At 30.9% G+C, this 24,799-nt stretch overlaps 1 protein-coding gene across 1 annotated transcript; it reads left to right on the forward strand.

Moving 5' to 3' along the window:
• Window positions 1-4,654: 4,654 nt before the first annotated feature.
• LOC144557559 (uncharacterized) lies at window positions 4,655-7,534 on the forward strand. Its single transcript, XM_078306146.1, has 5 exons — window positions 4,655-4,902; window positions 4,983-5,032; window positions 5,459-5,564; window positions 5,990-6,048; window positions 7,231-7,534. The coding sequence occupies exons 1-5, from the start codon at window positions 4,783-4,785 to the stop codon at window positions 7,280-7,282; spliced, it is 387 nt and encodes a 128-aa protein (XP_078162272.1). The 5' UTR covers window positions 4,655-4,782; the 3' UTR covers window positions 7,283-7,534.
• The last annotated feature ends 17,265 nt before the right edge of the window (window positions 7,535-24,799 follow it).

Below are 24,799 nucleotides of genomic sequence, written 5' to 3' on the forward strand. Positions count from 1 at the left end.
TCTTCTTGAAGAAGATTTATGCAACTAACATAAATTAATATGAGAAGATTTCAATATATTATCTTGAAGAAGATTTCAATATATCTTATTGAAGAAGAATTCAATAAGGTTTATATGATGTGAATTTTTTTTAATAATTTAATCTTTCTGAAGAAGATTTTAAGAAACATAATTTATTCAAGAAAAATTTATATGATGCGCAAATTTTACATGATGTTCATATTATTATTTTTTCAATAATTTAATCTTCTTGAAGAAGATTCAAAAAATATTATGAGTTGATTTATTATCTCTTTATGGATGAACAATATAACGAGTTGTTGAGCAAAATATTCCAATTGGTTCTACATCATTTCTTGAAGTGAATGTAGCAATATATAATAATTTTGGATAAATTCGTCACGTGGACAAAATCAAGGGTATTCTTATTTCAAAAGGGATAACTGTGTTCTTATTTCAAAATATTCTTATTGAAATAAAATGTATTAATTTACTGTTTGTATTTCTTCTTTTCTATTTTTTAAGACTTTTATAAATATTGAAAAAGAAATAACTTAACAATATAACATCAGTAAATAAAAGACTTTGTATATCCTTCTAATAAAATAAGACCGGCTATAAGATTTTGTATATATATTTCATGATTGACACGCGTACGGTGAGATTTTGTATGGTCGGCATTTAAAAACAAAAAAAAACGGTTTTGCATTTATGTTCCTATCGTTTAAATTTAGAATTTATTATCATTAATGTGTTTGCATTATACTATTATTTATTATAAGATAAGGCTTGTACTCAATAATAATTTACAGTAACCGTAAGTATGACTTACCAAAAGAGAAATGCATAAATATGTATGTTTTTGCTTCTATATTTGTATATATGAACAATCTATTAATGTGCATGAATGATGGAAAATTGATTGAAGACTCCGGAAGAGCAATATTGTTGTTATATGGAGGAATACAAATTTATATTGATGTTGCATTAAGAATACCCGCCGAAATGGATATTATGCTGAGACAACTAATGTTGAATATATGTAAAAAAAAATTCTTAATGAAAACAAATTGTATATGTTTTCCTCCGACTTGTACTACTTATATATTAGTACAATTGAAGCACATGTTATTGTAAACCAGCAGTTTACATATAATAATATGCTAATAGTTTGGCATGATCGGTTGGGCCATTCCAGATCAATAAAGATGCGAAAAATAATAAATAATTAATGTGAACATTCATCAAAGAACCATAAGTTTTTTTTAATCTGATGATTTTTTGATGTGTTGATTTTATTTCTAAAACATATATAATGTGATATTTGTGGAACATTATATCCACCATGTGAACCATTTGAATATTTTATGATTTTAATTGATGCATCAACAAGATTGTCACATTATCAAATCACAACCTGGCGTTTGCGATATTACTTGTTCAATTGATTTGATTAAAGAGCGTAATTTTATGATTATCCAATTATGAAAATACGTCTAGACAATGTCAAAATTAATGTTGAACATCCTGTAGATGTTCATATATAAAAAGAAGACATGATATTTTACAAGCAACACCACTAATTCGCATCATGCCAACTAGCTATTATAAAACTTCCCCATTATAATTGATTTTTGGTCACATACAATATTTCTCATATAAGAATTTTTGAATGTGCAGTATATGTTCTAATTGCTCCACCACAACATACTAAAATGGGATATCAAAGAAAGTTGGGAATTTATATTGAATTTGAATCTCCATATGTAATAGAGTATTTAGAACAATTGATAGGAGATTTATTCATGGCTAATTTTGCCGATTGTGATTTTGATGAATAAAATATTCCCAACCTTAGGGGGAGAAAACTATCAGCTGGAAAGAATATATTAGTATGAATTATCATTGTTTTATTTTGATCCTTGTGCTAAAGAATGTGAACTAAATGTTTAAAAGATAATTCATTTGCAAAGATTAGTGAATCAATTGTCAGACATATTCACAGACTCAAAGAAAGTGACTAAATCACATGTACCAGCTGCTAATGCTCCAATTAAAGTCGGTGTCCCTGTTGGACAGATAAATTATAACATACATGAAGCGTGAAAAAAGCAATCGGTTCCAAAGATTAAAAATATAAAAAATCCTCGAAAAAGAAAAGGAGCAAAGAATGAAAATGGTCAAGTCGATGATATGATAATTTCAGATAAAACTTCAGAAGAGAATGAAATTATAAGTAATATTGGAGTTCCAGCAGAAACTCAGGTATCTGAAATTTATGAAAATAAAGATATCTCGATAAATTATATCATGAATGGAAGAAGATGAAACCAAGATAAAAAAATTGATATCAATGATATTTTTTTTTGTATATAATATAGCGCTAAATATAATAAATATTGAGGATCATGACTAGAAGTCTATTAAAGAATGTCGACAAAGGAATGATTGGCCAAAATAGAAAGGTGCAATTGAGGTAGAGGTAAACTCTCTTGAAAAATGAAAAGTTTTTGGACCTGTAGTCATTTTACCTCAAGGTATAAAACCAATAGGATATAAATGAATATTTATGAGAAAATAAAATGAGAAAGGTGAAATTTTGAGATATACTCACCTGTGGTGGATACAACAACTTTTTGATATATAATTAGTCTGGCAGTCCATGAAGGACTTAATTTGCACCTAATGGATATTGTTACAGCCTATTTAAATGGCTCGCTTGATAATGATATTTATATGAAAATCTCTGAAAGATTTAAGATGCCTGAAGCATGTAATTTAGGTTCTCGAGAACATTATTCAGTTAAATTGAATAAATTTTTATATCGATTAAAGCAATATGGACGCATATGCTATAATTGTTTAAGTGAATATTTATTGAAACATGGATATAAGAATGATACGACCTGTCCATGTATTTTCATGAAAAGATATAGAAATGATTTTATTATAATTGCAGTTTATGTTGACGATCTAAGTATCATTGGAACTCCTGAAGAGCTTCCAAAAGAATAAATTATTTAAAGGAAGAATTTGAGATGAAAGATCTTGGAGAAACAAAATTTTGCATTGGATTACAAATTTAACATTTAAAAATAATATTTTTATGCATCAAGAAAATTATATTGCAAGAGTGCTGAAATAATTTTTTATGGATAAATAACATTCATTAAGCACTCTGATGGTTGTAAGATCATTAGATGCGAATAAAGATCCTTTTAGAACTCGAGAAAATGATGAAAAACTATTTGGTCCTGAAGTACCATGCCTTAGTGCAATATGAGCACTTAAGTGAATATTTATTAGCAAGATATAGTTTTTCTCTCACGCGAAGATATTGGCATATAATTAAACATATACTTCGCTACCTATGAGAAAATTTAGCAATACACAAAAGCAAGCTGAGTATGTGTTTGGTTAAGATATGTGATTCAACACATTTGTCAGACATGCAGCTTGTCTTTTAGAGAAATGATCCCGACGATCATATATGAATATAATATTGTATGTATTGCTCAATGAAAGAATTGATATATTAAAGGAGATAGAACAAAACATATTTCACCAAAATTCTTTTTCACACATGATCTTCAAAAGAATAATGTTATTAATGTTCAGCAAATCCGTTCAAGTGAAAAAAAATCCAGCAGATTTATTCACTAAGGTGCTCCCTACTGCAATATTCGAAAAGTTAGTTTGTAATATTGGAGTTCGCTGACTTAAAGATGTTGATTGATGTTGTCATGAGGGGGAGTTAATATGCACTATATTTTCCTTAACCATGGTTTTTCCCACTGGATTTTCCTGGTAAGGCTGTAGTTGCGTATTTAGAAGAATATTGTACTCTTTTTCCTTCACTGGGTTTTTATCTCATAGGGTTTTTTCTAGTAAGGTTTTAATGAGGCATATTCTTATGAAATGACCATTTAAGGGGGGAGTGTTATGAATATAATAGTGGATGGTTCATTCATTTTGTAACTCCTAATATTAATTCTCAATTTATTCACCACTACTCCATGCACTACTATTGAAATTGATGGTCACTACTATTGGAATTTATTTCTCCATTTATTTAGATGATTTTTCATTTACAATTTGTAGACTATAAATAGAGACTTTGTAATCTTGTATTGTACACATATGAGAAATATATAAATAAAGAGATTATCATCTTTTCCTATCTATCTTGTTTATTCTTTTTATAATTGTTTATATTTATTTTATAACAAAAAGAACATTATTATTTATAAAGTTGAGGGCACTTTTTCTGATGGCTAAATCGTTACAAAAAAAAAAAAAAAGTAACTGCAAGTTATAGTTTATAATGTCCAGCTACAATTATTTTTCATCAAAAGCATCTCACAACTATTAGAACTGAAATAAAGAAGAAGAAAAAAAAAAAAAAAAAGATGTTGTAGCTGAATGTTATGAATCGTGACGTTGCGTTATATTTTTTTTATTTTTAACAATTATTAGCAATCCGATTAATTGAACATTATAATTTATAATATAGTTGACGTTTCTTCTAATTTTTATTTTTATTTTATGAAAACGTAGCCATTGTGGATACTTTTTTTTTTGTTTTTTATCTTTCCTATTAATAAAAAAATCGGCTGCGTCTGATCCCTCATCCCGAAACTGCTGCTGGGATGATCCGAGTCGGATCTGCTCGACTGTTTGTACCCGCTTCCTCGCACCTCACGTCCTCATCCCGAAACTGCGAGCATCTACTCTGGTAGCTGAATCGTAGAAAGCGATCAACGGAGCACGGACTCGATTACGATGGCGAATTCGTTACGAAGTGCGTCTTCTCTGCTGCCAATCCTGATATCACTTCTTCTAGTTTTTTCGTTCGCTTCTCCATCTCTCGCCAAGAAGAAACCCTCCCCTCGCCCCATCACCGTACACTCTCTTCTCTCTCGCTCTCTCTCTCTCTGGGATTTAACTTTATTTTTAGTTTCTGAGGTGTTATTACTTCACAGGACACGGAGATCAGGGAGAAGAAGAATGCTTGCTATGCTGACATTGAGAGGTGCCTTTATTTATCCTCTTGTATAATCTGGAAAAAGAGTATTCTGAAATTTTCTTAGTCTCTTTTGTCTTCCATTAAAAATGATCCCTACAATTTTCAATTTGATGAGGTCTATTTATTCTATCAAGAGAGCTTGGCTTAGCTTCTACTTTGAACATCTTCACAGCTAGTCATTGCTTTTAACATTACTTTTGTGTCCGCCCGATTTCAGTGATCATTACATGCACTTTAATTGCCTGACAATTAGGGAATTATCAACTTTGCACTGGCTTGTTAGGCTTGTATATGAGGTCTTAAATTTCCTTATACACATACTGGAGTCCTCTTAATTACATGTCCTCTTCTGTTATAAATTTTTTTTTTCTGACATTATGGCTGGTCAAATACTGACATGATATGCAATCATTGGTCGGTGATTGCAAAAAGTGGGATGTGGGGCTCAAAGTGCAGGTCTTCAACCATAGACAAGGAAAATTGCGCACTTCAGTGCCTCTCACCACAGTGCTACGATCATGTATATGGGGGCGATCCGGTAAATGCTCACAAGCTTCTCTTTTTTTTCGGTTTTGTTTTTCAAATTTGAATAATACAAACAAGAAAAGTGTGAACAAAAGTTGCATGATAATTGGAAATTAAAGCTTTTTATACTAATTACTAATGCACGAGCATTCGACCATATTGATCGCAGCAAGAAAGATTAGTAACAAAGATGGGAATTACATTCTTGTTGATACATTAATAGCACTAAGGTAGATTAAGAAAGAAAGTTTGGTACAGTTGCAGTCTGTAATACCAGCATCCGATAGTGTGCTGTGCTGTAGCACCTTGTTGTGACTTGTGCTGGTATGGAAGTCCTGAAACCTAAGTGTGCTATCTGGATGGTATAGTTAATATAAATAAAGAGTTAAAGGCCCCTTGTTACAGTGCTATATGTAAGTTTTTTTCCCTTTTTTACAGCTAGAAGAAGGGGAGAGAGACTACATTCGAAGTCAGGAGTACAAGTATTGCATGCACAAGTAAGAATATTATAATGATTCATCCTGATCCATTATGGGCTTTATTACCCTCTTAAACTGTTCTCAGATGCTCCATGTACCAAGTTTGAAGGAATGTATATCTATACAAGTATGGGTGGGGCCAGACTTTCTTGCTATGGGGGTTAAACATGAATGGGGGTCAATCATATAAAATTTTCATGCTGCGAATGGGGGGTCAATTTCATAGTGCCCGTAGCATTTTACTCTAAACTATATACAAATTTGTGTATATGTACAAAAAATTTGAAAAAAAAATTGGGGGTCAATTGACCCCCATTCCGTCTTACTAGCTCCGCGCCTTAGTTAATCATACATTAACTTTTGTTGTGCTTTTGTTCATTTCTCTATTCTTCTTGTGTGTGCTACAAGATTGTTAAGTTGTCTAATTGATTATAGTTTTTGCATATGTTTAGCAAAGTGTTTAGGTGTTTGTTTCAGTTTTGGTTCAATGCTCTGGCTTCCATTGGCTTTACACCCCAAAACCAAGCAAGGAAACCAAAATGAACATAAAAAATCACTGGCTTTCGATTGGCTTTAGGATTGATTTATTTCAATATCCTAACAATATTTGGTGCTAGTCTTTGTTAGGCTGTGGTCATCTCAGGTTATGATCAATTTGGGTCTCTGGTCTTTCTGGTTGGGCCATATTCATTCTTGGGCCCTTCCGATTTGTTATCACAGTTAATTTCAATTCTGATTTGACAAGGGAAGTCTAGACTCTAGAGTCAGGAGTTCTCCTCCTCTCTCTCTCTTCTTATTTCTTTTTGTGATCCCCACACGTCTTATATGTTAATTTTTTGTTTGGCGTGTTCGAGCTTTGGTTTGTCCAATTCAGTTTGTGGATCATTCAGGTCTCTTATTTCTCTGGTTTCAGTTTGGGATTTTTGACATTTCCAAAAAGAAATCATGTCCATCTTCAGTAGTCGGGTTTGAGCAGTTTGGGCAATTTTTTGGTTCTGGTGATATATTGCCAGCTCTAATCAACTAATACAGAGAACCCATGAAAGGTGCTATCACTTGCACAAGATTAATTGCCATTCTACAAGTTGAGAAATATGGTTTTGTTTTAGAATCGTCGTGAAATATTAAATTGTCTTGTTACTTGGATGTTTACATTAGAATTTTCAATTTGTACTAATTGTTTTTATTTCTTTGTTTAAGGTTGTCTATGGGAGAGAGTCTGGAAGGTGTTAAGGGGGCCTTTGATTACTAAGATATGTGATATGTCATCCTTTTTCTTTTCTTTTTTTTTCTTTTTTTGCCTTTTTTACCAGCTTTAATATATGAATTGCTTCCTTGGCATAATATCATCGTTTGAGATACAAACCTAGAGATGTTACAACAGCTTTCTAATTGCATTTTGCTACCTTTTGTAATTGTAATTGTAATTATATGTTAATTTTATTCACTACACATTTAGCTGGGACTGTAAATCCAATGTTTCTGTGCTCATTTGCCTTTTCAATCTTTCTGGAATTTCTCTGAGTTGTTATTTTAATAGATTTGAAAACTAGGAAAGCTTAAGCATATTATCAATTTAAATTAGTTTCAACAAATTGTGCTAGCAAACATTTCACTGGAATATGACTAGATGAGCACATATTTTTTTGTCCACCTAGGTTAATCGTGATGCATAGGGTGCTTGATTTTCTCTTGCTCCTGTTTTCATGAATTTGTAGATTCCTTTTATCGTAAAAATAAACATATTCAAGAGTATGGCTACGGTGCTACGATTTAATATTCGAGTTTTTAAAATCTTAACGGTCAATCTGAACCGTTCATGTTGTTCTCTATATTAATATGTGTTTGGAGACTAAATTTTACATTTTTTTGGAAATTTTTTACTATTTTTTAGATAGGTAGAAAATTAAATATCTGAATGGTGCAGAATTTTTTAGATCAAGTGATTTTCTACATATCTAAAAAAATAGTAAAAATTTTTTTTAAAATGTAAAATTTGGTCTCCAAACAGATATTAATATGGAGAACAAGATGAATGTTTCGGATCAACCGTTAAAATTTTAAAAACTTGAATATTAAGTCATAGCACCGTAGCCTTCTATGCAACCCATAGCACCATAGCCTTACTCCATATTCAAACTTCTATATGCAAGCCGATTTTTTTATTTATATCCAAAAAATAAATAAAATTTAAAAAATATCCAAATCCCGACTTAAATTCGAAATTTATCCAAACCGGTTATCCAATAACCGGATTTGGGACAAATGTCCGGTTAGTGGATTCCCGAACTCAAGAAATATAACCGGAAAGTTGTGTTTTTTTTTTAACCGGTTAATCACTAACCGGAAAGTTGTTGTTTTTTAAAAAAAAAAATAGAAATTTCTAATTTTTTTTATTTTTTGTATTAAAATATTAGAAATGTTGAATATATTTCTTTGAAAATAGATGAAATACAATATAATTTGATTTATTAGAAAGACTGCAACAAATAACCCGGATCAATATTTTTCAGGCCGGATTTTTCGCGGCTGTAAGAAAAATTAATATATTTCTTTATGTGTTATTGGAAAAAAATAAAAATGTTTAGATTCTGAGTTATTGATCCCGGTTCAAAAGTCACTTCTAGGTAATCCAGAAAATATTGTGATGTTTCTAGTACATTTAATTTATAAAAAGTTGTATCTATTTTGAGAATTCTCTTTGAAAAACAATCATTAAATAAATTAAAGTTTTTGTTTTTTTTTTCAAAAATAGATACAACTTTTCATAAATTAAACGTCCTAGAAAGATCACAATATTTTCTGAATTACCTAGAAGTGACTTTTGAACCGGGATCAATAACTCAGAATCTAAACATTTTTATTTTTTTCCAATAACACATAAAGAAATATATTAATTTTTCTTACAGCCGCGAAAAATCCGGCCTGAAAAATATTGATCCGGGTTATTTGTTGCAGTTTTTCTAATAAATCAAATTATATTGTATTCCATCTATTTTCAAAGAAATATATTCAACATTTCTAATATTTTAATACAAAAAATAAAAAAAATTAGAAATTTCTGTTTTAAAAAAAAAACACAACTTTCTGGTTAGTTATTAACCGATTATATTTCTTGAGTTCGGGAATCCACCAACCGGACATTTGTCCCAAATCCGGTTATTGGATAACCGGTTTGGATAAATTTCAAATTTCAGTCGGGATTTGGATATTTTTTAAAATTTTATTTATTTTTTGGATATAAATAAAAAAATCGGAATGCAAGCAGCTCAGCCCAAGTGTGTATTAACTTATAGGTTGTTGGTCTTTAATTTGTTACTTTTTCTTTTTGTGAATTCTTTAGGTTGTTGAAAAAGTTCGTCTTGTATCATCAAAGAGGAAACATTGTATGATTTGTCTTTGAGCTTTTGCCTTTTGCTATATATATTTTTTTTCTTTTTGAAATATCGAGAGGACCTAATTAATTTTTCTTTTGTGATATTGAACTTCAAAAGGCTTCTTCAAATGAACTAACACATTCAAAAGGACAAAGCGCAAGTTGGGTACAGGTAACAGCTAAGCAGCTCGAGCATCTCCTACTCGCTGCTAGGCTTGTCTTGAGCTCTGTTTGTGTTAAATTAGGTTGAGCTTGTTCAAACTGAACCTAAATCCGCTTTAAACTGATCTCCATAAAATTTCACACTTATTTCAACTCAGTTAAACTAACCGTAGTCCGTTTCAAGTTCATAAGACAATCACTAAACTAGAGAAGTTGAGATTAACATTGTCTATTTGTCTAATTACCGGTTAGATGAATTACAAACAAAATCAACATTTCAATTTATCAGTCAGTTAGTTGATCAAGAGAGCCAATAATAGTCATACTCATTACCATCAATTTGTTATCTGTTCCCGACTTTTTTTTTCTGTTTTTCCTTCTTCTTTTATAATATCTGTCACAACTTTTAAGATAAGGACCCGCAAAATATAGTTATTTGTGTATGTGCGCTCGCGCCGGCATGTGCGTGTCATGATTGACCGTTAACCCAGAAGGCCAGAAACTAGCTCAGCGAGAGGTTTGTAATATGTTATATATATATATGAGATGGGCTACGGTGAATTGATTGCAATGCATGGAGAAGTTTGTGCATTGGATCATAAATCTAAAATTCAAACCGTTCATCTTGTTCTCCATATTAATATGTGCTTGGAGACCAAATTTTATATTTTTCTGAATTTTTTTACTATTTATTAAGTATTTTACAAAATTGTTGATCCAACAGTGGCTTAGCAAAACAGTAAAATCAGCAGCCACCGTTGGATCAACAATTTTGTAAAATACTTAATAAATAGTAAAAAAATTCAGAAAAATGTAAATTTTGGTCTCCAAGCACATATTAATATGGAGAACAAGATGAACGGTTTGGATCGGCCATTTGAATTTTGAATTTTAGATTTATGGTCCAATGCACAAACCCCTTCATGCATTGCAATGCACCATAGCCCATCTATATATATATATATATTTATCACAATTACCCTTCTTCAGATAGCTCGACAAATTCTCCGGAACTCGTCTCGGCCTTCTCAACTTATCGTGGTCTTTTAAACTCATTAAACAGGTAATTAATCTACGTATAATTTGGAATAGTGCAGGGTTTGTTGCCTTTGCTAGGTGAGCCATATTGAGCTTATCTGTCCATGGCAGTAACTACCTTTGGTCTTTTGCTATAGCTGCATGTAATCAATGTGTGTGCTTGTGTGGGCTGTTGTGGGGTAGGAGGGTGAACCCGTATCCTCTCAGGTATTGCACAATTATTGCAGAGGATCACTTACTTTACGGTTTGAGATTAAATCTCAACCGGCTTGGGATTCGGGTCACTGTAGGGGCCCCATTTTTGGGCTTTGAGATTCGTGCCAAGTTAAAAAGTACGGTTCAGATCTAGTAATTGTAAAAGATTCCCTTATCAGGTATTGGAGAGGATGTGAATTCGTAGGAGGGTAGGGGTCAGATTTGACTAGTTCTGTATGAGTAGAACGAGGGTGTTCTTAAGTTCATCAAGTTCTTTGGTGAACTCAAGTCTATAATCTGTCAAATCGGCTTCAAATGACGAATTTGAACTGTTGTAACTCATCTATCTTACGAGTGATGCATCTACATGTGAAAATTTTAAACATTTGAATTAATTTAGTATAAAGTTAATCGGTCAAAATTAGAAGGTTAATAAATTAATTTTAATATATTCATTTTTTGAATGTTTTTTTACCGCTTTACTTTATACTAAATTAATTCAATGTTTAAAATTTTCACATGTAGATGCATCATTCGTAAGGTAGGCAAGTTTTAACGGTTCGGATTCGTCATTTAAAATCAATTTTACGGGATTTAGACTTGAGTTCACCAAAGAGCTGTTGGGATTTCGGGTAGGTTATAGTGCAACAATTCGAAACAGTTCAAGATTTGTTCATTACCCGAAAACCAGAATCCAATTATAAAACTAATTCTATGATTAAAACAGAGTTTACCACTAGACGCGCAGCGGACACTTCAAGTCTAGCAGTAGCCTTCTTTTTTTTTCCTTCGTGTCTCCTTTCCTTCGTGTCAAATCCACGCAACAGCCTAGCAGTCACGCTTCTATCAGTATCCACACGAACAAGTTGATAAACTTCTGTAATTCGATATGCTAGTACCAAATTAACAGCCTCTCTTTTATCTGTCTCTCTTTCTGTTTTTCCGAAAAACTGAATGATAATGACCAACCGAATTCTGAACAGGTCACAGCATATTTATAAAGTATATGCACCAGTTCGTTTGAGTCTATTCATGGCATCAATTCGTTGAACCCTTTCAGAAGATTTATCCATTTCAGATCAGATCAGAATATCAGAAATTCGGACCTAGTCCAATAAAGAGTTGATCCATATTAATTATTAATATGGCCCATAAATATTCTGGCCTATAGTACATTTCTAACAAGAGCCTGATCAACTTAAGAACACCTAGTTCTACTTAGTTCTGTATATATTTACTGGTTTTTTAAAATTACAATAAACAAAATTTTAATTCAATGTTTTCAAATCATAACGGATTGCAGATGTACAATATGCATCTTAATTTGTACTACATTGTCATTTAGTAATAATGAACCAATATCTGACAAAAACTAGTCATGATCAGAGGATGAAAGGCGCAAGACAAGACATGCAGAATGATTAGCAAAAGTAATGAAGTTAATAACACAATTTAAGTTAAGATGAAAAATAGATGTTTGAATGCCTCGTTGTGCATCAATGTAAAGAACCGAAATTTTTATTTCTACCATTTGCCCAAAAAAATAAATAAATAAAACCCCCATTTCTCAGGAATTCGACTTCTACCATAGCCGCAGAACACCGATGCAGATTCAAATGCTGGAGTCTGCACTGTGTGGATACAGACCCATATCTGGACATCGGCATAGTGCGGCCCCAACGTTTTTTTTTTGTCTCCTTACCTCGATTTCTATTTTGAAATTGAACTTTGAGACCCGTAAAAAATTGGCATATCTCAGAGAATGCGATTTTCCAGTAACAAACATAATATTTCTTTAGACAAAAAAAAAGGTGGTGTCGCATTATACCTATGTGGATTCATATCTGAAGCCGCATCGGCATAGTACAGCCCTCAGTATTTGAGTCTGCACCAGTGTTCTGCAGCTGTGGTCAAAATCAAATTTTTCAGAAATCAGATTTTATTTATTTATTTATTTTTCCGAAAATAGTAGAAATAAAAATTTCGGTGTAAAGAATAAAATAAGGACAGGCTTAAATTGTGATGCTTTATAAATGTTGTGTTCAGATCATCTAGTGACAGAATGAAATTAATTGGTATATTTTCTGTCTGGGATACCAACCTTTTAAAGAAAATGTACACATCTTTATTATTCCTCCGCTTCCTTCATATCCACATATAAACAAATACGAAGCCGTGCACACGTGTCATTACTTGTATGTACACGTTTCATTCAATAGTAATGCACTCGGTTACTTTTGATATATTAAATAAGACCTCTGTATTTGGCATACTTGTTCCAAACTCTAAAGTGGACATAATAATATGTATATCTAAAATCACGAACAAATTTATTCGCATCAATATAAAAGTAGCAATCTTTTATTACGCTAAATGCTTACAAAGTGATGGTGCCTTGTTGAAATTACGGGAAATGCAATGTGTAAGTTTTGCGTTAAGCAAAAGCTAGAGGAGAAAGAAATAAGTTTTGCATGATATATCATGCATGTTTGTTTTCCTCTTGTATTGCATGAATTATTGTTATATATATATAATGTTGAGGCAAAAAAAGTTTAGAAAATGAGTACAAAAATATTCTCAAAATCCATCAAAATCTTCCAATAATAATTTGAAAACATGTTTTTAGTAATTGTATTCATGATTTTAATTTTTTTTTAATCTTACAATAAGATATTAGAGATAATCAACAAAAAAATATATTGTTTTAACAAAAAATAGGTTTTTTTTTTTTTTTTTGGGTCTCATATCTATAATATATGTTTATTGTTGCATAATATAACAAAATATGCTCTTAAACTATCTATTAGTACTCTGAAATGTTGCCACCTCCAACGAATGTAAACATGCCATCTTTAATCCACACAAATCAAGTCATTAGTGGGTCAATATTGATTCTATACTGGAGAACTTGACTTTTGGTGCTGGTCCCTGCATGTGTTACAACTGTCAGGTGTTGATATGAATCATTGCAAATACGCAAAATTTGAAAAAAATGACATTTAAGCAAGAAATCGACTGTGTATGTATTTTTTTTCCCTACTTAGTACTTGCTTCCTAACCTTAATTAGCATGTCTTATGCAAATGTAGTTAAATAAATATTTTATTTGTGGTTGTAGTTGTTTGAGGACATTGCAATTGAGAAGGGTTATGAATTGTTGTACACCGTGATATCACAATGCAAGAATATTAAACTTATTGAGATCAAATACCATACACTCAATCTGAGGATGGTACAGTTTATAGAAACTTTGCATGATCTAACGATTGGCTTAAAAGGTGTGAAGATCCAGATTGATCCATTTTGATAGTTGCATTCTTTATTTTTTTTTCTCCTATTTTTTGTCAGTTATTTTTGTAATTTTTTGTGGACTAAGTATGAAATCTATGTAATCAAACATGTGTTCTTGCCGGTGGGTGAGATAGTAAACCGCAAGAGTGGCTAAGGATATTTTGCAAATTATTTTGTTTTTCAATGTGCATATTTTAAAATATTTTGGGACCACTTTTTTGTTTAATTTTATATTGGGCCAGACAATTAATTGTAGCTTGTGCTCTGTGGTTCAAGTTATTACGATCATTAGAAACTGTAGACGTAACACAATATAATGGCTAAAGTAAAAGATGATTTAGCTGGATATTACAAACTGGGAGCCTCACTGTTTTTTATTTTAGGGGGAATTTCACGTATACCTCTCAAAAACTTCAAAATTACATATTTTCTCCTCTAAAGTTTGAAATTACATATTCCCCCCTCTAAACTTCAAATACTCACAAATTTACCCATTTTATTGTATTTTATATTAAAACTCATTCTAAATTTATAAAATACCTATTTTACCCTTTTATTAAAAGCATATAAAGTCCATCAAACTCAAAATTGAATCTGAACAATTTTTCTACCGTCCAAACTGCTTTTAAATAACACGCACGTATATTGATGTGACGTGCACAGATCTTAATGCAATGCGCACCAATCAATATTGCTTTAAGATTCGTGCATGCTAGATCAACACGAAATTGAAGCACTATGCACAGATCTTAATGCGATGCACATGGATCAAACGGTAGAGGAACCATTTAGATTTAAATTTGAGTTTGATGGGTTTTATATGCTTTTAATAAAGGGTAAAATGAGTATTTTAAGATTTTAGAATGAGTTTTAATATAAAATACAATAAAATAGGTAAATTTGTGAATTTTTGAAGTTTAGAGGGGGGAATACGTAATTTCAAACTTTAGAGGGGGGAATACGTAATTTTGAAGTTTTTGAGGGGTATACGTGAAATTCCCCCTTTATTTTAAACGAATCTTTATTTTTTTTTTTTGTTTCCATCTTCATATCCACGTATAAACAGATACGATCCAGCTTTGTACACATTTCTTTGTCTTTCTATATTCTTCGCTAGAATTAGAGCCCACAAATCCGCTACAAGCCTACATGCATAGATCGTTTTCAGCGTGTAATAAATTTAAAATAACGGTGAGCTGCAATTATCAATTAGAAGTTTAGTACTATGGAAAGAGTTAGGCTGGGGTGCTATGGATAGCATAGTGGCCTCTATGCTACGGCTCAATATTCGAGTTTTCAAAATCTAAACGGTCGATCCGAACCGTTCATCTTATTCTCCATATTAATATCTGCTTGGAGACCAAATTTTACATTTTTCTGAATTTTTTTACTATTTATTAAGTATTTTATAAAATTGTTGATCCAATGGTGGCTGCACAAAACAGTAAAACCGTTGGATTAGCGATTTTCAAAGTGGCTTAATAAATAGTAAAAAAATTCAGAAAATTATAAAATTTGGTCTACAGGCAGATATTAATATGGAGAATAAGATGAACGGTTCGGATCGACCGTTTGAATTTTGAAAACTCAAATATTGAGCCGTAGCATAGAGGCCACTATGCTATCCATAGCACCCAGCCTAACTCCTATGGAAAATATTCGATAATAAGTTGGTGACATTACAACATAAACAACTGTGGAATTTAAAATACCTTTCACGGGAACTGTCCAACCATTAGGCACGAGGATATATGATATCCGGTATCGAAAATGTACAATCAATCAAGCAATAGTACAAAATAACATTTTTAAATTTGAATTTTAAAATATTAAAGTTTGTATAGTAACCAAACATAGCCAGCCCATTCGGATGGTGTGAGTGTGTGACCAGCCTATAATGATGACCCAACTAAGATTCTCGTAAAATTCTGTTCTCCTGTGGATACATTAACGTCGGAACCAATATAACGGCCCCTATGTATTATGGATAGTAATGTTGCTACACGAATAGTCACATGTAATTATCTACAGGAGATATAAGCTTAACCACATCATCCACATGGAATGGTCCCTGCACAAATTAAAAGAGCCGTTGTGACTTGAGAGTACACGTGGTGCACAAAGACCAGGTCTATATAGCTATTTAATTAAGGTATGCTCAGGAATTTATTCGGTGGCTTAATTGTGTACCCAAATGGGTCAACACATGCAAGGACACCAAAGCTAAAGTAGAGGGTTTCTAAAGTAGATTAAAATAATTATATTTGGTTAGAGGTTAATTGGAGTTTGGTGGAGTAAGCTCATGAAGAGAGAGAAAATTATAGCATTATGTTATTCTAATTGCGGGATCCACAAATGGAGTAAGGTACTTCACCTAGAGAAGTGGAGTAATTTAATCCGGATTAACTGAAATATTACTCCATCTTACTCCTTTAAATTTATTTCTCGTTTGATTTCTTAAAAGTGGAGTAGAGGAATTACTCCACCACTTACTCCACAACCAAACATGACCCAAAGAAACAAAGGCAAATGTTTTCTACAGTCGCAACATGCTATATGCAGTATGCTAGGTAAATTTCTTTTACTTTTCTTTGATTTTGAATTTTTAATAGGTAGATATGTTAGTAAATTTCTAGTTTACTTTATAGATTATACAAATCTTACATTTTTTATATTGATTGTTAATTAAATAATGCTTTGTTGCCTCCATGGGCAGAGGAAGAATTTTTAATACGAAGGTTGATCATGACAAATTTTCTTGGAAAGAATATTGGGTCAGCATAAAATATATATAAGAAATTTTGAGAGTCAATTTTAAAGTATTTATGAATTTTCCTCAAAATATATAGAAATAAAACATGCAACTTGCTTGATTGTAAAATATCATTAAGTGACTTAAGCAGTATAGTTCAGATGCGTAAGACACTCCAACTACCATATGACTATCAAACTTTTAATAATAGTGTAATATATATTAGTGTTGAAAAAACGTAGTTGATTATCATCCAATGGTACGTACGATTATCATAGTTAAAATCATAAGAACTATTGTAACTAATCTAATTAATATAATTATATAAACATGTTGTTCTGACTAATATGATTAACAACTTAATACTTGAAACAAGCGCATTTCTTCAAATTAAACAAAAAAACATGTTGAAGCATAAATAAGTCCAGAGCCGGTTTCAGTTATGCCTAATTAGTCATGTTTAGTTGTAGAGTAAGAGGTGGAGTAAACCCCTTGCTCCACACTTAAGTCATCAAATAAGAATTAAAAGTAAAATAAGGTATAGTAAGATATGAGTTAATATAGAATAAGTTATTTTACATCTTCAAATAGATTAATTTACTCTACACTTACTTCGTCTGTAAGGCCCATAGTCATAGAAAGAGTATCATTTTCCAACATATTGCTCCTCTAAGCGAATTAATTTAAATCATGTGTTAAACTACAAAATGGGATGTAAAATATGGGAAGTAAGATGGAGTAAACAATTTAATCCTCATAAACTTTACTCCACAATCAAATATGACCAATATGTTTTGCAATCTTTTAAATCTAATTGAAAAGCGCTTGTATTGAGGAAAAAGATAGCATTACTATATGCTTCGATCTATGGTTCAAATTGTTGGATTGAAGCAATAGTTGCCGCCGCAAATGCAGCTAGAGAAAATTTTACTTTTGCAGAATGCATCTATTTAACTTTAAAATTTATTATATTGATTTTAAATAACAAATTCAAACCGTTAAAACGGACCTACTTCATAAGTAATGCATTTACATGTTAAATTTAAAAATTTTCAAATTAATTTAGTATAAAGTCAAACAGTCAAAAATATAATGAAAAAAATGAACATATTACAATTTACTAATAAATATTCTTTTTTTTACTACTTGCTTTATAGTAAATTAATTCAAAATTTTAAAAATTTGAGATGTAAACACATCACTGTAAATAGATCAGTGTCAACAATTGAAATTTGTCATTTGAATCATTTCAATATATTTTAAAGTTAAACTCACCAAAAATAATTAGTGAGCTTTTAAGAACAACCAAGTGGCTGGTTCTACTCTTTAGCTTTTAAGAACAACCAAGTGAATAAGCAGTATTCCAATAAAAAAAATTCAAATTTTAGGAGGACAAAAACACTAGCTAGGTATATAACTATATATAATATAGAGCAGCAGGGACTTAATGAGATAAGATGAATAATAATTAATAAATGAAATACAGGAAAGAGTATCTTTGACTAGGAAAAAAGAATAGGTGCAACAATTACTGAATAGTAAAAGAAACATTCAATGAGGCTCTAAATGAGTTTATGGCAAGAGACTGGTACAGCAAGCAGTTACTGGAAATAAATGAAATTCACTGTAATCATTTTGTAAAGAAATAATGCGTCGAAACTTTTCTAAAATTTTCACTTGAGACAAACAATTCCTGAATTGGCAATGGCGACACTGGCAAGCAATGCTTCCAAATTTTTTATTTGGTGACCAACAGCAATCACAATTAGTTTTTTCACAAAATTAGACAAGGTCAACGAAGGGGCTGTTTATCATGATGAAAAGTTTCAGAGCCTGTTTGTCACAGGTGAGGAATTGTATGATGAAAGTTTTACCTTTTTTACTATAAAGCTATATATACTCTTGTAACTAAATTAGTGCACTTAATCATTGAGCTCTTTCAGCATGCAGTTGTAAGATAGCTTCTCCTCAATATCATGATATCATCCAATTAAATGTTAATAAGGTTCGTTATCCTTCCTGCATGATTGAGATTTGTCGTTAACGACAACATTATGGGATTTTTTTGGTGAGTTTAGATTTGGAACAGTAAATCAAGAAAACACTCTTCACTGCAAAATCACTGTTTTGTTTTTCAGAAGATTCTGAAAGATTAAAACATAATTATTTTGTAACTATTTAAAAAAATAGTAAAACATTTTCAAAAAATAAAAAATTTGGTCTCCAAGCACATTTTAATATAAAGATCACGTTGAGTAGTTCGGATCAACTGTTTAGACTTTGAACAAAGATAAAAATCTGAAACATAATTGGTGCATGAAATAAATTGGACATTGGAGCCCTCCTCTAGAAAGTATTAGGTAACTATAATTAATACTATTGTTGTGTCTCAATTTCTCAATCAGACAAGAATGGTAAGGTAATGCAGAATATTATACAACTGCAAAACTCATCAATATATTGGAAATAACTTGTTTGATTGAGAAAAGTTAAATCAACATGTACTGAAATCTGGAAATAACATGTACTGAAATTTTTTCTAATAAAAGTTAAATCAACATTTGAAATTTTTAATTGCTTCAAATTGATCGCTTGTACAGAACAAATTCAACTTGCCCTCCCATTTCTTGAATAGACTGGCATTGTTACTTTTGCTAATATGAATTATTTTGCTCACCACATCAAACATGCTCCAAAACAAGTATCTCTCTAAATTCATTTGCCTAGTAAAATTTCAGATCTCTTGGAAAATCGTGTTCTCTGCTTTATAGATTGTGTCGAATTTATTATAAATTGATTCTAAACCTTGGGTTATTGATATTGCATTACATCATAGCAGTAAATTCAAATGTGTAATTAGTAATTACTAAGCAAGATAATAACGTTATGCGAAACCAATAAAATTGAGCTTTTTAATGTTCCGGTAGAACCTATCATGATCTTCCTTATTAAGGCCGGGTTTAAAAAGCAGATAATGCAGAGGGGATTTAAAGGAACCAAGGTGGCTAAGTCATCCCATAAATACAAATTAACAAGTTTATATATATACCATGCATTTCTTTAAAGCATTTATATAGTTCAGGCTCTCTCATAAAATACTACATATGTGATTTGTTACTTAATTTTGTGATTTTGAAGTTTTGAATTTAAATATCAATTATCTCACATTATACATTTTCTATTTGTCATAACAGATAATAAATAATAGACATTTAGGGAGACATCGGTTCATAGTATATGCAATATATGTGTGTGTGTGTTTGTGTGTGTGTATATATATATAGAGTAAGGCTTGGGTGCTATGGATAGCATAGAGGGCTACGGTGCTACGGCTCAATATTTGGGTTTTTTAAATTCTAACGGTCGATCCAAACCGTTCATCTTGTTCTCCATATTAATATGTGTTTGGAGACCAAATTTTACATGTTTTGAAAATTTTTTACTACTTTTTTAGATAAGTAGAAAATAAAATATCTGAATGGTGCAGAATTTTTTAGATCAAGTGATTTTCTACCTAGCTAAAAAAATAGTAAAAATTTTTTCAAAAAATGTAAAATTTGGTCTCCAAACACATATTAATATGGAGAACAAGATGAACGGTTCGGATCAACCATTAGGATTTTGAAAACTCGAATATTGAGCCGTAGCACCGTAACCCTCTATGCTATCCATAGCACCCAAGCCTCTCTCTCTCTCTCTCTCTATATATATATGCAATCTGAAGCCTATGAAATCCAACAAAAAAGATTTCAACAAAACCATTTCACAATAGCAATTTAAAAATTTTGCATACTAAATTAAGAGTTTTAAAAATTGTATCAACATAGCATAATAGTAATTAGGAGAAATTAAGCATTATATTACTTCAAAACTAATTACAATAAAAAATATATGAGTATTAACCATTCATATTTTAAAAATAAGCATTCTCAAAATAATAACACCAAATCGAAAAATAAAACACGGGCTCAATTATAAATATTAAACTGGAGGAATTTTTAAAAGTTTCACTAAATTAACGAAATAATAGTTTCTATCAAATCTTTCTAATAAAGCAGTCTCAATGAAGATGAACGGCAACAAATATTTCGTCATTTTAAACAGAACTCCCCAAATTAAATAATAATTATCTAAATGTCAACAGCAACGATCTAAATGTTATTATAAAAATAATTACTTGTATATAACAAAAACCTATAATTCTCACATAATTTAGATTCTTGTACCATTTATATATGATTTGCAATATATATTTAAAAATTTATTGTTAACATATAATTATAAACCGTTAGTCAGACAGATCATGTTTGACATTGCAAAACAATACAAAAGGCCAAATTACCCTTTTTCAGGTGTCAGTATTTTTCTAGGAAATAATCAAATTTATCCTGGTAACAGCGATCATTACTCATTAGGCGTTGCCTGAAAAGAAATAAAAATAATCCCAAAAAAAAAAAAAACTTTCGTGCTGTACTGCCAGTTTGCCACCTCCGACAGACAGCCAGGAGCTTATCCTCTGCACTGGACTGATCAGTCGCAGGATCACCGTAGATAGCGCTCACGCTTACGATCGGACGGCTCATAAGAAGAGAGCTCTGTCTGTGTCCCCCATCTGAACAAAAAAAAATAAAAAAATCCAGGAATGTCGGTTACACTAACTGCTCATTGACTTGTGCTGTGCTCCTGAACAAAAATTATTCTTGTATTTTATTAGGGGTTACCACTATAATAATAGGGGACAATTATGAAGCGACATAAACCAAAAATGACAACAAATAATGAATAAGATGATTGAGTTGCCTGTTTAATAAATTGTCAACCTTTTTTGTTACCAAATGAACAGTAATAAAAAGCTATCACAGTCTATGCTTGAAATATTGTGCTGATTTGTGCAGCTGGCACTCTGTACATTTTGTTATATTTTTTGCAATATTATCGTACACATAAGTTAAACACGATTCACATTCATGACGAAACTTTTATTTGTTAGTTCCAATCTGACCCTAAACATGCTTTAGAACACCACAGCGTATAGAAAAGGAGGAAGTCGATGAATAGTTTACTTTTTTTTACATCGTTAAAGATCACAAAACTCAGTAATATTGTACAAATGACTTAATTAAATGAGCTGTGTCAGATTTGATCTAGTCGCTTCTCACCTCCATTAATTAAATGATCGAGTTTTGGATCAGATCTATAACATTCTTAAGAAAATGAGCAAATCATTTGCGAACAATTCAATATTCTTAGCATCTTTAAGAATGCATAAATGAATTAATAATTAATCATGAGTTATTTAGTTTTCTTTTTTTTTATTTTCAGAATTTTATATATTTATGATATCTAAAAAGCAAATTATTTTTATATGTATCAAATCCGAATCATGAATTTGGGCATTTCTAAATTCTTTCTGAATTCCAAAGACTTGCATTAATTATTTTTAATTCAAAATTATCACTAAGCACATAACAACAGTTAATGACATCTTAGATCAGTTGCGTTATTCAACTACTCCAAAGATATTTTATCTAATAATATTTTACTCTTCTGTTTTTCCTATAATATTATTCTATCTTACATCCGAATTTACTGTTTTAACACTATTTAATTTCAAGTGTATAATTTCGAGCATTCTATTTTGAATGAAACTTTTACCTCAAATTTAACACTATGAATGAAACTTTGACCTCAAATTTTCTTATTAAAAAGTGATCTTAAATAATAACAAATCAATTCAGTATTAAAAACTTTCAACATAATACATTGAATTTTACCGGAGCTGTGATCAGGACCAACTGATCTACTCAATTCTTTTTTTTTTTTTTTTTTTTGAATACTTGACTGATGCAGTCAAGAAATAACATTAATGCAGATCTACTCAATTCTACTCGGAAGCGGTACATGAACCAGCACAAGTATATTTTGTTGGGTTCTGTTACAGTGCATGGAATGGATAGAAGAATAATCAACGATCACATATTCATATGGCTCCGGAAAACGATACACTGAAATTTGTTCACTGCAAATTTGCAATCAATTCGGTAAATTATAGTTTTTTTTTGTCATTTTTCGATGCGTTCAAAAGTTATCGATAAATGCCCAATTTAATTATTGTTATGCGCATGCCATGATCTCCTAATCAAGAATAGGCACACGAGTTAACATATTGTTTTTTTTTTTTGAAAATATTGGTAGAGGCTACTTAACATATTGTTACTACTTATTATTGTTCTGCATTCCTTTTACCGTTAACTGAAGCATAATAATTTAATTATAGATATTTTATAAATTACTATTTTTTTTCTAGGAAGTGGAAATGCTCGTCCAAAACGCTAATTTGAAGCACAAAGGATGATCCCTGCAAAATTTTACTGTATGAATTTTTATGCATGAAATTGATGAACTATGTATAAAAATGCGTTGGAGGATGGCTAGACGATTTTCTTCGTATAATTATTAAAGCACAAATTATATTGTAAAGGTTATGGTACTTCACAAAATATATTGTAAAGCACAAATTGGTCCGTGTTATGAAACATAGCTTAATTATTAAAAGTCAAATAGCCAATTTAAACATTTCAATATAATTTTTATATGAAAATATATATTTAAAAAAATAAATTTACTATTTTTTAGATAGATAAAAAATACTAGTTTCGAGTTGTCTAAAATCTATAGATCATATGATTTTATATAAAATAATAATAATTTTTTACAAGTATAAAATGTCGTCTCAAAGTACGTTTTCATATATATATATATATATCATGTTGATATTGAGTGATTCGAATTAACTGTTTGAATTTTGAAAACAAAAATATGCAGCCATAGCACGGGTCGATCAACGCTTTGCAAAGTACATTGGCATCACTCTTTTTTTTTTTTCTAATTAGCCATCGAGAGCAGTGTTGTAAATAGCGGTATGCGCTCTTCGGATGGACATGATACCACTAAGCGATTAATAGGAATAATCCGAAATAATAAACCATAATCGATCAATTAGTTGAAAAAACTGTAATGATTTGATTGCCACCAACAATTAATTGAACAATTAATCAACCTTAACAACCGTTTTTTACAACAAAGATCGAGAGTGCACATCAAATGCACGGTAATTTTTCATTCCGCACATGATAAACTCGGTTGTAATACTATTAGCTATATCACCGACACACGAGATGATATGGAATTACCATATTAATTTCTAATGGAACTTTTATGAGGAGGGTTCAAATGCCTTCATTTTTTAAAACTTTAATAATTCAAAATTTAAAACTTAGAAGTTAAAATAAAATCGTTGGATATGATCTACACCATTTTATCTATGCACGTGTAAAAAATTATTACATTTCAATTTTGTTTTTATGTGAATCCATAAGTTATAAAATCAATGTCTAGAAATTATCCACATTAGCACATTTTTTACAAACTCTTGATGACAATCAAAACAAAATTGAAATACCATAATTTTGTAGATCATATCCAACGGTTTTATTTTAACTTTTTAGTTTTAAATTTTGGGTAGCATCTATCAAGTTTTAAAAAAAAATTATAAATTTTGAATTATTAAAATTAGAGACATCACAAAAAAACAAAAAATAGAGGCATTTGAACCCTTCTCTTTATTTCGCATAAGAACGGAGAATTTTATAAGTTGTTCGCGTGAGATGAGATACTAAAGAGTTCTCGGTATACCTGAACCATTCATGTCTGTCAAATGATTATGATCACGTACGTCTGGCTCCAAATTCATTTAAAGTTGACCTAATTGGGAGTACAAATTTCGTTTTGGTATAACTCCTGTAGAATTGAGTTGTACAGGATATGATTGGCATTTCAACACTCGAAAGAAGGCCGAACCTGTATAATAAATTTATAAAAAAACTCATGTGTTAGAAATATTCTGCATCTATGCTAATGTTATACTTTTTGATTTTAACAAATAAAATTTGAGTA

This window comes from Carex rostrata, chromosome 7 (genome assembly GCF_964058835.1).
Source record: "Carex rostrata chromosome 7, lpCarRost1.2, whole genome shotgun sequence".
NCBI lineage: Eukaryota > Viridiplantae > Streptophyta > Magnoliopsida > Poales > Cyperaceae > Carex > Carex rostrata.